The 14,723-nt window shown below is 45.4% G+C and overlaps 1 protein-coding gene across 3 annotated transcripts in view; it reads right to left on the minus strand.

Moving 5' to 3' along the window:
* The window catches only part of sema5a (sema domain, seven thrombospondin repeats (type 1 and type 1-like), transmembrane domain (TM) and short cytoplasmic domain, (semaphorin) 5A), a 207,564-nt gene that overhangs the window by 68,351 nt on the left and 124,490 nt on the right, over positions 1 to 14,723 (minus strand). For all 3 annotated transcript variants that reach the window (XR_001572682.3, XR_001572681.3, XM_015955301.3), the window contains exons 13-14: positions 10,437 to 10,618; positions 9,456 to 9,599 (exon numbers count right to left, since the gene is read on the minus strand). Coding sequence is in view for 1 of the 3 variants with exons in the window: in XM_015955301.3 (XP_015810787.3) it covers positions 9,456 to 9,599; positions 10,437 to 10,618 (326 nt within the window). In the remaining 2 variants the exon portion in view is untranslated. The remainder of the gene's footprint in view (positions 1 to 9,455; positions 9,600 to 10,436; positions 10,619 to 14,723) is intronic.

The following is a 14,723-nucleotide window of genomic DNA, read 5'->3' on the forward strand; positions in this document are numbered from 1 at the left end:
CATTTATTCCAAATGTCTGTTTTTGCATAATAATGGTATGCAGGCTTCATGGCTGCTTCTGAAATTGCATGGACCACATAATAGCAGGTTTCATATAAAAACACTGCATGTTAGATTATTGTCTCTACATTACAGTTTGGTTGATTCTATTGAAATCTAAGTAGCTCTCTCATCTAGCAAACCATACGAATTAGACATAACGGCATCGTCGCACAAATGAAACCTCGTCGCTGAACTGGAAAAGCTAAGAAAAGATCAGGAAGTGTAAAAAAGCAGCGAAAATTACTAAAAACATTGCTTTTTTTCAGAGCAGCAAGGGTCTTTGATGTGGCAGCTAGAGCCTGAACCGAGCTAAACGTCCGTGACAAAGCTCCTTATAAGTATTGTTAAGAAAATTATCCATCAAATCTTAATGAATGTGTCTGCTCAGTTTGCATAATTCATTGACAAAACGTACTAAAAACCACCGAGGCACATGCATCATCTTTAATTACCCTGGTTTACAAGCTGCAAAGGCTTTACCAAGTCCTCGTTGTAAATTACCATCTGACGTTTGCCAGGCTTATTAAAGCTACATAGCTTATTTTTCAACTTTTACACAAACAATAAAAAAAGCTTTTATTGCTGTTTTGATGTGTTTTTGCACACGACTGATGAAAGCAACAAAAAAAAAGTTTTTCATTTATCGCCTTTGCTCTTTAGACTGGAGCAGAGTATTCTGATGTATTCCCAGATACTCCACGATTCTTCACGGCAAGTCAAAGAATCCGGGAGTAAAAGGAATCCTCGGAGCTGAGAGTTTCTTTCCACATTCGCTAATCTGCATGCTCTAACTGGGCTGATACAGTGAGGAAGAGTCTGGATTACAATCTAGCCTGGAAAAAAGCCCAACTCTCGCATGAGGACAAAACATCCCAACAAACACAAATAAAAAAAAGCCATCTACAATCAGCGCTGTAGAGATTATCTCAAGCTTCAAAATGATCTCCACACTCCCTCTAATCACACCAGTGAGTGGCTTTGCTCCCTCCATGTTTTTTTCTCCTTCTGTAAAACACACAGGGCTGATCAGACTAAAACGAGGCTAATTACTTGGTACAGGCTGAGTAAGCAGTGTGGACGCTGTCAGCGTGCTGAGGGAAATATCAACAGAAGGTTCATAAATGCAGGAATTAACCATCCAGATTTAAGCCCGTAGCTCTACTGTGTGCACTCGCTTTCGTAGCATTTGCTTCAACTTTAAAGGATTTGCTTGCAGCAAAACAATTGGGACCAAACTTGTTGGTTAAAGACATCAAAAGAGCTGGAAAAGAGAGATTTGTACTTTCTACTAGACACTTGCATATATAGACACAAGGTCTGTGCAGTAATCTGAAGTGAGACACACAGAAGCCTCTGACGGGAGCTTTGTGCCCCATGTACCAAACACTTTCCACAACATTAAACAAATCTTTTAGAGTACACGAGCTGACAGAGTCCCGGTGCTCCCACGGCACAAAGACCGACGCTTGTAAAGAAGCCGTCACCTGTTTCACACATGAGGATCTGCAAACAACAGATGTGTGGGTTTTAGGATGCTGCTGAGCTGTAGGTTGTAAACATTTCTCATACACCTGCAACAGTATTGCTCATGTGCACACAAACATCCAGAACATGTTGCTGGTTTCACCATTGCAATTTAAACGCTTAAATTTCACCATCAGACCCTGTTCTATGACATTAAGTGGGCAATATTTTGGGAAATGCATTTCCTCAAAGTCCCTCCCCTGGCCCTTTAAAGCACAACAAATCATTTATGCAAGCCAAGAGCATTGACCAATAGATCCACAGGAGGGAGGTGTCAACTAAAGAGAATGAAAGAAGAAAGAAAGAAAACGATCATTTCTATAGCGCCTCTCGAGATAAAAATCACGAGGCGCTTCATAAAAACAAAAAAAAAAAGGATAAAAATGTGTTTAAAATGAGAAAAATATTAAAATTGTGAATTAAAAAAATCTTAAGGAAATGGAGAGAGAAAATGAAAAGGAAAGAGGGAAATCAGTGGATCCCGGGAAAGGTGGAACAAGAGCAGAACAAGGAAAGGGTGGTGGTGATGGTCACACAAGAGTCAGCTTGTCAGGTGAATATTCTGCTGCTTTTTAAAGGAGACCACTGAGTCCACTGATCTCAGGGAGAGAGCTCCAGAGTCTGGGGGCCACAGCAGCAAATGATCTGTCACCTTTGGTCTTAAGCCTGGTGCTGCACAACTAGTAGGCTTTGGTCACTGGACCTCAGGGACCTGCTGGGGGTGTAGGGACTGAGAAGATGGTGGTGTCCATGTAAGGCCCTAAAGATCAGAACCAGGATCTTGAAATGTTCAGCGCCTTGGGCTTCCCGACAGGGTCGCGGAAGGCGCTTTATAAATAAAGCTTTGATTGATTGATTGATTGATTGATTGACTGATTGATTGAAATGAACCCTGAATGAGCCCTAGTCATCTTAGAACGCCCATGAAGAAGAAAAAGAAAAAGAAAAAGAAGGAAGAAGAAACTGGAGCTTTGCAATGGAGCAGCCAAAACAAGAACTAAAGATACAGATTAGTTTACCATCTTCACCGACTCAAAGACCCTTTAAACTTGCCATGAGACATTTACAACAGTTGAGTAGGATTTACATGGGGAGCCTATGTCACGCCCATCTCCTTCCCGATCACGGGTTCCCAGAAGAACAAAAAAATTCATGCAAGTCAACGGGGCTAAATATGCTATTTTGTAATTCCGCTTGTTGTGTCCCATAGATTTCACATATGATGTCCGTGAATTTTAAAGAAGCTTTTTGATACCAAGAATGTGGTTATCTTCGAACGGGAGGAAACGCCATTTTAGGTTCTGTGTGAAAATAAATCCAGGACTACAAATGCGCTTCACGAAATTGACGTCATTGAACCAGACACGGAGAAAACTGAGGGAAAATCCTTCCCACAAGAGGAAAGAACCACCATCAATCTGGCCATGTGGTAAGTAGCAGCTATGCTAGGGGAGAGGAGATTCTGTGGTGACGTTGCATATGCAACATGCCGATGTAGTCATGCTAATTACAAACTTTTACAAGCTGATAAATCTCAATGACAGGAATGATCCAAACATCCATCATTACTTTTCATTTAAATTGCAGTACAACATATGTGTGATCCAGTGGGTAAGGCAAAACGAATTAGCCCCATTGACTTTCATTCATTTTTCGTTCTTCTCTTTCGGGACTCATGAGCCGACCGGAAAGGGAGGCTCCCTATTGAAGATTCTTTTTTAAAAGGCAGAGGGAGCTTCGTGATCTTAAAGGTATCAAAACTGATGAAGTGTTGGTAAAGCTTCTTTGGGATGGGTAAATACCAAGTCATTTACTAAATTTTAGAGAATTCCAATCAACATTTTATTAAAAAAAGAAATAATAGTGTTGTTGTAGGCTGCGTTTACCGTCGGCTAGTGTAGTGCTAGCTTGAATTTGAATTAATGTCAGTCTGTAAACTTCAAGCTAACTATGAATGACCTTTTGTACGTTCTTGCTGTGCTTGTCTTCAAATTCCATTTTTGGTTCTTTTTTAAACACATATAAGGTATTTCTTTACCTTGCTGACGGTTTCGTTTGCGGTTGCAAACTTCTTCAGAGCTGACACTGATGGTGGCGTCACTTCCTACACCGTTTATCCGCGGGCAGCAGAGGACGTTGACTCAACAGTTCCCTTGACGACAGTGATTTTCCTTGAACTGTCACCTTATCATGGTGGAGGAATTTGAGTGCCCTAATGATCCTAGGAGCTATGTTGTCTGGGGCACTTAGTGCCCCTGGTAGGGTCTCCCATGACAAATTGGTCTTAGGTGAAGGGTGAGACAAAGAACGGTTCGAAGGATCTTTCATGGCGGTTAAAACGAAGAGTCGGAGTACCCGGCCCGGAGGGTTACCGGGGTCCCACCCTGGAGCCAGGCCTGGGGTTGGGGCCCGTGAGCGAGCGCCTGGTGGCCGGGCTTTCGCCCATGGGGCCCGGCCGGGCCCAGCCCGAACCGGATACATGGGCTCGTCCAACTGTGGACCCACCACCCGCAGGAGGAACATGAAGGGTCCGGTGCAATGCGAATCGGGTGGCAGACCAAGGCGGGAGCCTTGGCGGTCCAATCCCCGGACAAGAAAACTAGTTTTTGGGACATGGAACGTCACCTCGCTGGCGGGGAAGGAGCCGGAGCTTGTGGCAGAGGTTGAGCGGTACCGGCTAGATATAGTCGGACTCACCTCGACACATTGCATTGGCTCTGGAACCCGAGACCTGGAGAGGGGTTGGACACTCTACTTTGCTGGAGTTGCTCCGGGTGAGAGGCGGAGGGCTGGGGTTGGCTTTTTGTTAGCCCCGAGACTCTCTGCCTGTGTGTTGGGGTTTACCCCGGGGGACAAGAGGGTAGCTTCCTTGCGCCTTTGGGTCGGGGAACGGGTCCTGACTGTTGTTTGTGCTTATGGGCCAAATATCAGTTCAGAGTACCCACCCTTTTTGGAGTCCCTGGGACGAGTGCTAGATAGTGCTCCATCAGGGGACTCCATTGTCCTGCTGGGGGACTTCAATGCTCACGTGGGCAATGACAGCTTGACCTGGAGGGGTGTGATTGGGAGGAACGGCCCACCTAATCTGAACTCGAGCGGTGTTTTGTTATTGGACTTCTGTGCAAGCCGCAGTTTGGCCATAACGAACACCATGTTCGAACATAAGGATGCCCAACGGTACACTTGGTACCAGGGCAGCCTAGGTCACAGGTCGATGATAGATTTTGTAGTCGTATCATCTGACCTGCGGCCGTATGTTTTGGACACCCGAGTGAAGAGAGGGGCGGAGCTGTCAACTGATCACCACCTGGTGGTGAGTTGGATCAGATGGCAAGGGAACATGCCGCGTAGACCTGGCAGACCCAAACGCATAGTGAGGGTCTGCTGGGAACGCCTGGCAGAAGAACCTGTCAAGACGGTCTTCAACTCCCACCTCCGGCAGAGCTTTGACCACGTCCCGAGAGCAGTGGGGGACATTGAGTCCGAGTGGGCCTTGTTCCACTCTGCGATTGTCGAGGCTGCTGTTGCTAGCTGTGGTCGTAAGGTGGCCGGTGCCAGTCGTGGTGGCAACCCCCGTACCCGCTGGTGGACACCAGAGGTTCGGGGAGCCGTCAGGCTGAAGAAGGAGGCCTACAGGGCGTGGCTGGTCTGTGGGTCTCCGGAGGCAGCAGACAGGTACCGGATAGCCAAGCGGGGTGCAGCAGTGGCAGTTGCCGAGGCAAAATCTCGGGCGTGGGAGGAGTTTGGTGAGGCCATGGAGAAAGACTATCGATCGGCTCCAAAGAGGTTCTGGCAAACTGTCCGGCGCCTCAGGAGAGGAAGGCAGCAACTCGCTCACACTGTTTACAGTGGGGATGGGGAGCTGCTGACGTCAACTGAGGCTATAGTCGGACGGTGGAAGGAATACTTTGAGGAGCTCCTCAATCCCACCAATGCGCATTCCGAGGAGGAACCAGAGCTGGGAGGCCTGGGGATGGACTGTCCGATCTCGGGGGCAGAAGTTGCTGAGGTAGTCAAACAACTACACAGCGGCGGAGCCCCGGGGGCGGATGAGGTTCGTCCTGGGTATCTCAAGGCTATGGATGTTGTAGGGCTGTCATGGTTGACACGTCTCTACAACATTGCGTGGTCATCGGGGGCAGTTCCTAGGGAGTGGCAGACCGGGGTGGTGGTCCCCATCTTTAAGAAGGGTGACCTGAGGGTGTGTTCCAACTATAGGGGGATCACACTCCTCAGCCTCCCTGGAAAGGTCTACGCCAAGGTACTGGAGAGGAGGGTCCGATCGATAGTTGAATCTCAGATAGAGGAGGAGCAATGTGGTTTTCGTCCTGGCCGTGGAACTGTGGACCAGCTCTATACCCTTGCAAGGGTGATGGAGGGGGCATGGGAGTTTGCCCAACCAATCCACATGTGCTTTGTGGATTTGGAGAAGGCTTATGACCATGTCCCCAGGGGCACCCTGTGGGGGACGCTCCAGGAGTATGGGGTGGGTGGCTTTCTGTTAAGGGCCATTCAGTCCCTTTACCAGAGGAGCGTGAGTTTGGTCCGCATAGCCGGTAGTAAGTCAGACCTGTTCCCAGTGGGGGTTGGACTCCGCCAGGGCTGCCCTTTGTCACCGGTTCTGTTCATCACTTTTATGGACAGAATTTCTAGACGCAGCCGTGGTGTGGAGTGTGTCGAGTTTGGTGGCAGGAGAATCTCGTCTCTGCTTTTTGCGGATGATGTGGTCCTCCTAGCTTCATCCAGCTCTGACCTTCAGCTCTTGCTGGGTAGGTTCGCGGCCGAATGTGAAGCGGCTGGGATGAGGATCAGCACCTCCAAATCTGAGACCATGGTTCTCGACCGGAAAAGGGTGGCTTGCCACCTCCGGGTCGGGGGAGAGGTCCTACCTCAAGTGGAGGAGTTTAAGTATCTCGGGGTCTTGTTCACGAGTGAGGGTAGGAGGGATCGGGAGATCGACAGGCGGATTGGTTCGGCGTCTGCAGTGATGCGGACGCTGAGCCGATCTGTCGTGGGGAAGAGGGAGCTGAGCCAGAAAGCCAGGCTCTCGATTTACCGGTCGATCTACGTCCCAATCCTCACCTATGGTCATGAGCTTTGGGTAATGACCGAAAGAACGAGATCGCGGATACAAGCGGCCGAAATGAGTTTCCTCCGTAGGGTGGCCGGGCTCAGCCTTAGAGATAGGGTGAGGAGCTCGGACATTCGGGAGGGACTCGGAGTAGAACCGCTGCTCCTCCGGATCGAAAGGAGCCAGTTGAGGTGGTTTGGGCATCTGGTCAGGATGCCTCCTGGACGCCTCCCCGGGGAGGTGTTTCGGGCATGTCCTGCCGGCAGAAGGCCCCCGGGTCGACCCAGGACACGTTGGAGAGGTTACATCTCCAATCTGGTCCGGGAACGCCTTGGGGTCCTGCCGGAGGAGCTGGTGGACAAGGCCGGGGAGAGGACGGCCTGGAGCTCCCTAATTGGGATTCTGCCCCCGCGACCCGGACCCGGATAAGCGGAGGAAGACGAAGACGAAGACATATGTGTGATCCAGTGGGTAAGGCAAAACGAATTAGCCCCATTGACTTTCATTCATTTTTCGTTCTTCTCTTTCGGGACTCATGAGCCGACCGGAAAGGGAGGCTCCCTATTGAAGATTCTTTTTTAAAAGGCAGAGGGAGCTTCGTGATCTTAAAGGTATCAAAACTGATGAAGTGTTGGTAAAGCTTCTTTGGGATGGGTAAATACCAAGTCATTTACTAAATTTTAGAGAATTCCAATCAACATTTTATTAAAAAAAGAAATAATAGTGTTGTTGTATGCTGCGTTTACCGTCGGCTAGTGTAGTGCTAGCTTGAATTTGAATTAATGTCAGTCTGTAAACTTCAAGCTAACTATGAATGACCTTTTGTACGTTCTTGCTGTGCTTGTCTTCAAATTCCATTTTTGGTTCTTTTTTAAACACATATAAGGTATTTCTTTACCTTGCTGACGGTTTTGTTTGCGGCTGCAAACTTCTTCAGAGCTGACACTGATGGTGGCGTCACTTCCTACTCCGTTTATCCGCGGGCAGCAGAGGACGTTGACTCAACAGTTCCCTTGACGACAGTGTCCTCTGCTGCCCGCAGATAAACGGAGTAGGAAGTGACGCCACCATCAGCGACAGCTCAGATGTTTGCAAACGAAACTGTCAGCAAGGTAAAGAAATACCTTATTTTTGTTTTAAAAATAACCAAAAATAGTAACTGTGGATGAGGTGGGAGGGAAGCCAAATGAGATTTATCTTTTTTGTATTTGAGCTAAGTGATTAGCATAGCATTAAATCTTGCACTACATCAGATCATTTGTTAGCATGTTGTAGCATTAGCAATGATTGTGAGTGCCGTATTGTCAGTTTTTGATGTTTCTCACTTGAACACAGCAGATTTGATTAATGCTGTACTAGGAGATAATTCAGCAGTTAAAATCAGGTGTGTCTGAGCAGGAACATACTAAAAACATGCAGCCCTCTCTGTTAGCACTGCAAAGCTATTTGTGTGCTGTATGAGGCGTGGCTGTCACCTCCTGTCAGAAGGGGAGGAGAATCATTGTGGGCGCTATAGCCATTCAAATTTCTCAATCTCTTCCTCCTCACCTTGATATCATGCTACGGACCACAGCTTTAACCACTAAAAATGCCGGGTCACATGAAAAAAATGTGCTTTGTCCCATGGGTTGGAATGCTAAAAGGTTGTTAAGAAGTAAGCAGATTGTTTAGTTTTTTTTTCTTATTGCTGATTTTAGGCATCTTAATTTGAATTGAATGTATAAACCGAGCCTGTCTCATGTGGCCTTTTCAAGTCCTGCAGATTTTGGCATTTTCACCTGGGAGGATGACTCAACAGTTCCCTTGTTAGAAACCAGCCTAATGTGTCTCAGATGACAGAAAGGTAGAAAAACAACCCACAATTTAGATTATAACTGAGCCAGAAATGGAAAAGGTTACAAAATGCTGCTTTTCTCCTGCTGTGGACATTAAAAAAGCCACTCAGCTGTTAGTGTCTGATACGTTTTCTGAGTAACTCGGCTTTTCTGGCAACTCTTGTGTGTTTTCCTCTTGGCTTTTGTAATCAAAGACTATTTCATCTGCAGCAACAATACCAAAGATAAAGCAAAAAAAAAAAAAAAAAATGAGACGTTCAACAAGAAAGACTAGAAATAATGAGAAAATTTAGATAAATAAAGTAGATCTAAAAATCTGCATCCAGTTACTTGTTGCTTTTTGGATGCCGTTGCCATGGTAACCTTTTATACATCCGTTTTCTTTGCCTGCGCCCTGTGATCTGTTGTTATTAGCACTTTTTTGAGCCTTCACATCTGTTTGACAGCAGGATTGCAGTGAAATGCATTACACAATGTTTCACAGCGCTACGGAAGTAAGCTATAGGCTGAAAGTGAATATTTCCCAGCTTCAACAGGTAACACAAGAATGATGTAATGCAGCCAGAGTTGCTTAATGCTCAAACACAGGCGAAGGCTGCCAAAAGTTCTCTTTTCTGGTTTGGTTCTACTGCGGATTTCACTTTCAAAACAAAAATCTAACAAAAGAAAAGCAACAAAGAAAAAAAACCCTCTTGATCCTTTACACCTGCTCTGTTTTATGTTTTCACCTGTGTTTCCTCATTTTTCTCCATGCCTTGAAAAGTTACTTGGACACCACAGAAAGATCGTTTAAAAGGCGGTTAGTCTACACCAAAGCTCTGATAAACGAGCTTGTATCTGTGTGTGAAAACCAGATAATTACCCAAGCAGGCCTTCTCAGCCCCTAACTGGCTGTCATACAGCTGGACAGAAAAACACAGAAACGAGGAGGGAAGATTCCAGGGTAAAGTTTGTCCACACATAGGTGCGCGTCTGTCATTTACCTCTCCTCACGGTTCTGGCCAACACACACCCGGCCACCGTGGCGAGGCGCCGGGTTGCTGCAGGAGCGCTGACGCACCTGGAAGCCGATTCCACAGCTGGTGCTGCAGGGGGACCAGGACGTCCATGGAGTCCACGCTCCGTTTCTACAGCGACACAGACAGCAACATCACTGAAAACTGAATACATCTGAGACAAAAAAATAATAAAATCTTCCCAAATGCTTTTATTAAGCACCATACCATCCCTGTTTCCTCACAAGTTGTTTCCAATGTGGATTTTGGATTTTTCTACTTAAATAAAACCCAAATCCGAGAATCAGATCGCACAAGAGAGCCAATGATTTCATATTTAATTCAAATGCAGCCCAAAGCGTGACTGAATGTTGCCAATATTTAAACAGAATAAAAGTTTGACATGAAAAATTAAATTTATTCATATTTCTGTGTGTGTATGCTCCCTCTTCTACATCTGCTTTATAAATAATGTACATTATGTACGACAGCAACAAAGATAAGAATAACTTATCTGGCGGAACAGGGGGATTGTGTGAGTCTACGGCCATTTTCATTAAAATAATGAAGATGTTTTCATCTCTAATACTCTAAATGTGTGAGCGCTTCTCCCTACCTACACTGATACATTTCTCATTACTTTATTATTCAGATAAGATGAACAAACCTACTGAAATATCCATTTTTTTAAATGAAACAATGCACGAAGCTGCTTCGTTTAGCAAGCACAAGCCTGAACTCTGAGTGTTAAATCGAGTAATGAGAAAGAACAAAAAAATAAAATCCAACCCCCAATCAACACCTTGTGTGAAACTGCAACACAGAACAATTTGCAGAGTGCTGCTGATCCCTAATGAGGAGGTGTGAGCACGTAGGGAATTAGTCAACCAGTTTTGTGCATCTGTTCCCGTAAGCCTCACAGATCTCACCAGATTTATGGAAACGGATCATAAATTATGTCTTATATACCTGGAGCAGTTAGCGACTTCGACGCTGATCCCGTTGCACGACTGGCCGCCACACTGAGGGGCGGGGTTATCACAGGCTCGTGTCCGACACAGACAGGACCCGGCGCTGCTGCCGTCGTTGTGACTGCAGGCGGACCAGCCGGACCAGGCACCAAAACCGCCGTCCACTGTCACGTTACGGACCTGTTACGGACAAAAAGTGAGAAAGACATCACTGGTCACCGCTGGAATATGCAGCTCAGGGAGATGCATCCCACAGGTGCAAATTGATGGAAACAAGAATCAGTTTTCCTCTAGCTGATGCAACAATAAGTATTATGTCTTTTAAAAATAGAGTAGTTATCAGGGGTGTGTCCAGGGAGTGGCCTGGGGTAGCACACACGCCACCTTTGGGACAGACTGACCACCCTAGGTGCCACCCAGCAGGGTCCCATTTAAACTGTCCCTAGAATAACAATAATAATAATGCATTGAACTTATATAGCGCTTTTCTAGACACCCAAAGACGCTTTCACACACTCTCACACTCACTGCTAGTGCTACTTGTAGCCACAGCCGCCCTGGGGAGGTCTGACAGAGGCGAGGCTGCCATTTGGCGCCGTCGGCCCCTCTGACCACCACTAACACAGGCAAGTTGGGTGAAGTGTCTTGCCCAAGGACACAACAGCAGGATACCCCTGGGGGGAGCTGGAATTGAACCCATGACCCTCCGATCATGAGGCAACCCGCTCTACCACCTGAGCTACTGCTGCCCCAAAATGCCCCAGAATGACTGGGGTTAAAACACCTTTAACACTGGTTTCTGGCCCCAGTCCTACAGAATATATCTTTGTTATTTTTTCATATTGACATAAATAGTATTTAGAGTCCTGGGCCCCTATTTATTAACCATACTTACAAACAGATATGTGTGTATTTCGAGCGTTGGAACTATTTTATGCATGTGTGGTATTTTGTTGCTGGGTTCCTCATATAGGAAACTTTTTACTGATTGGCTTAATGAACTGACCTGTATTGGAATGTTTACAATGTGAAGTCTTGAGACGACTCTTGTTGTGATTTGGGGCTATATAAATAAACTGAATTGAATTATTTACTAATTTGTACTTGTGTGTAGAAATGTTCCTAAATAGAACAGCTCTGACCATCTAGTGGTACAGCAGCGGAACCGCAACACTGAAGATCTCAGTCATCTACACGCAGGGTCCGAATTAAATTTTTTACTCACCGGCCAAGTTGGCCGGTAGATGATGAAAATCTACCGGCCAAGTTGGCTGGTAGATGATGAAAATCTACCGGCCAAGCATATTTTTTACCGGCCAAAATTCTAAATGATTTAGATCTACCTGAAGCATGTAATTCTATATTATGTTGATTCCAAACAGAGTGACAAAATAATTAAAACATCAATTAATAAGGAAAACAACTCTTTTGTCATTTTTACTATTTATTTATTTTTAGAGATGTTTTTATGAACTCTTTCATTGAAATCTAGTCAGACTCCTTGTTTTTTCTGTCCATGAAGTCTGGCCTCCTGCTTCCGACACCGTCTTTGTGCCAAAGCGTTACAGCCTCATTTGGGTCATAGTCCTTGATCTCTGGAGAACACAGCTGCACCATGAGAATATCTGAAAGTGTGTCAGGGCTAGGGTTGTCACGGTAACCGGTGTAGCAGTAAACCCCGGTAAAAAAGTAGACAATAATAATAACAGTCTTGTTTTTAAAAAAAAAATATCTCGGTGGATTACCGTGGCTGCGGTGTAGGCGCGGTGACCCTTACCAGCCACCGTATCATCTGCTGAAGTTGCCGGCGGCACATGCGCACTTTGTTGTTTACGACCAAAACTTTCTTTAAGCTAAAGCTGAAATAATGGCAGGAGGAGACGGCAGCGCTCGGGAAATTTATTATCCCTCAAAGAAGACAAAGTCGGCAGTATGGGCATTTTTTGTATATTTGAAGAATGCCGAGGGCCAGTTGTCTGTGAAAGGCAGCAACGCTACGTGGTCATCATAATGTAGCCATTGTCTCATGACTCCACCATCTCCAGTTCGCCACTTTTCACAAAATCTTCTGGTTGCCACTGGTCCTGGTGGTTTTTCTTCCAGTTCGACGAGTTTTCTTTTGGAAGGCTGGCTGACTCCAGTTAAAAACCACCACATTTCACAGCTAGTTTTAACACAAAGCTAACTGCTAACTTGATAAACTGATTGAATGGGATAGGTGGAAATGACGTTGGATGCGGCGTTCACGTTTCGCGTACGTTTGTGTACGTTGCATGCAGGCGGGAGGAGTATCAGAAATCCATGGAAGATGACTGATAAACATAACTAATTTGGTGCAAACATTTACTCGCCAGGTGGCAGGTGGAGCTCAAAAATTTACTCGCCAAATGGAGCAATTTGCGAGTGGCGTGGCGAGTGTTAATTTCGGACCCTGTCTACACGTGTTCCTCATCCACAAATGATTTTGACCCAATCAGTAATTTTGTTTGTGGAAAAATCTGCTTGATTACATAACTGTTGTTGACTTGCTAGCAATAAAGTTTTTTGTTTTGTTTTTCGGGAGGAACGCAGGGATTTCCCTCATGAGTTGAGGATTTGGCGTGACCAAATATGGTTAATTGAGGGCTTTCTTGTATGTATGTAAGTAAGTAAGTAAGTAAAACTTTATTTATATAGCACTTTTCACAGATAAAATCACAAAGTGCTTCACAACATACATAAAAAGGCAAAACAGGACAGGAGCACAAGGTCAACTTACATAAAAGCTTGTCTAAATAAAAAGTGTCTTCAGCTGCTTTTTAAAAGAATCAACCGAGTCGGCCGCACGAAGAAACAAAGGCAGGGCGTTCCAAAGTCTGGGAGCTACAGCTTGAAAGGACAGGTCCCCTCTAGTTTTAAATCTGGTCTTAGGGACCTTCAGTAGGTTTTGACCCGAGGACCGTAGAGTGCGGCCAGAAGAGTGAGGGATTAAAAGGTCTGATAAATATTGTGGAGCGTGTCCATTAAGAGCTCTAAAAGTCAAAACTAAAATTTTAAAATCAATTCTAAACTTGACCAGTAGCCAATGTAAAGAAGATAAAACTGGTGTTATGTGAGCCCTTCTATTGGTTCCTGTTAAAAGTCTTGCTGCAGCGTTCTGGACCAACTGGAGACGACTGACATCTGATTTGTTAAAACAAGTAAAGATAGAATTACAATAATCTAAACGAGAAGAAATAAAAGCATGGATAATCATCTCCAAGTCCAATTTTGAAGTAAAAGCTCTCAATTTGGAAATGTTTCGCAAATGATAAAAGCAGTTTTTTACTAAATGTTTTGAGTGGCAGCTCAAAGACATGGATTGGTCAAAAAGAACACCAAGGTTTCTGAGACTGATCTGGACTGAGGAGCTCAGGGAACCGAGGTGTTGTTTGATTAAAAGCACTTTCTGTTCAGGAGCAATGATCAGTGTTTCGGTCTTGCTTGAGTTCAACTGAAGACAGTTACTGGCTAGCCAGTCCTTAATACGCTCAATGCAATCAAGTAGATCAGCTAGCTTGTTAAACTCTGTGTCCTTGAAAGAGCAGTACAGTTGAATGTCATCTGCATATAAATGGTAGGACACATTAGTAAAGCTTTTGATAATCTCCCCAAGAGGGCAAATATATAAACGAAACAAAATAGGGCCTATAGGGCACACAGATGTTTTCCCATAATGTTTTCTTCGCCTGGACTGGATTCCAGCTCTAGATCCACGCTTCCTTCTCCGTCCACGGCGGCTTGAGGGCCGCAAGCATTCCAGTTCTGACGTGGCACAAACAAAAGTTGGTGAAAAAAATTCGGCGTACCTGTCCCAGGTAACACAAGCAATCTGCATATGCTCCTTAATGCGGAAAAGCGTGTGCCGATCATAATGGGATTGACTGACAGCTGAGACACAGTTTGTTGACAAACTTGATAAGGCAAAAAATATAATCAAACAGATCACCAAAATGCGAGAGAGTGGTGACGAAGCACACAGAGCAGAGACCGAGCCTAACACAGGCACCATCATGCTATCTCTTTTACCGTATGTAAATGACTGTGAATGGACGCAAGCACCAGGCTACGCACAGGTGGGATTTATCAACAGTCGATTGCGGAGGAACATGCGTACGAGTGGCCACCGCATGTTTCATTAATAAGGCTTTTTGCTGGTCATATGAACCTGATATGAACATACTAAATTTCATTCGTATGATGGAATATAGGACACTTTCTAGAACGTTTGGTAAATGATGGGCCTAGTACTCTACTCCAGTTAGAA

Source organism: Nothobranchius furzeri, chromosome 7 (assembly GCF_043380555.1).
Source record: "Nothobranchius furzeri strain GRZ-AD chromosome 7, NfurGRZ-RIMD1, whole genome shotgun sequence".
NCBI classification, from domain to species: Eukaryota; Metazoa; Chordata; class Actinopteri; order Cyprinodontiformes; family Nothobranchiidae; genus Nothobranchius; species Nothobranchius furzeri.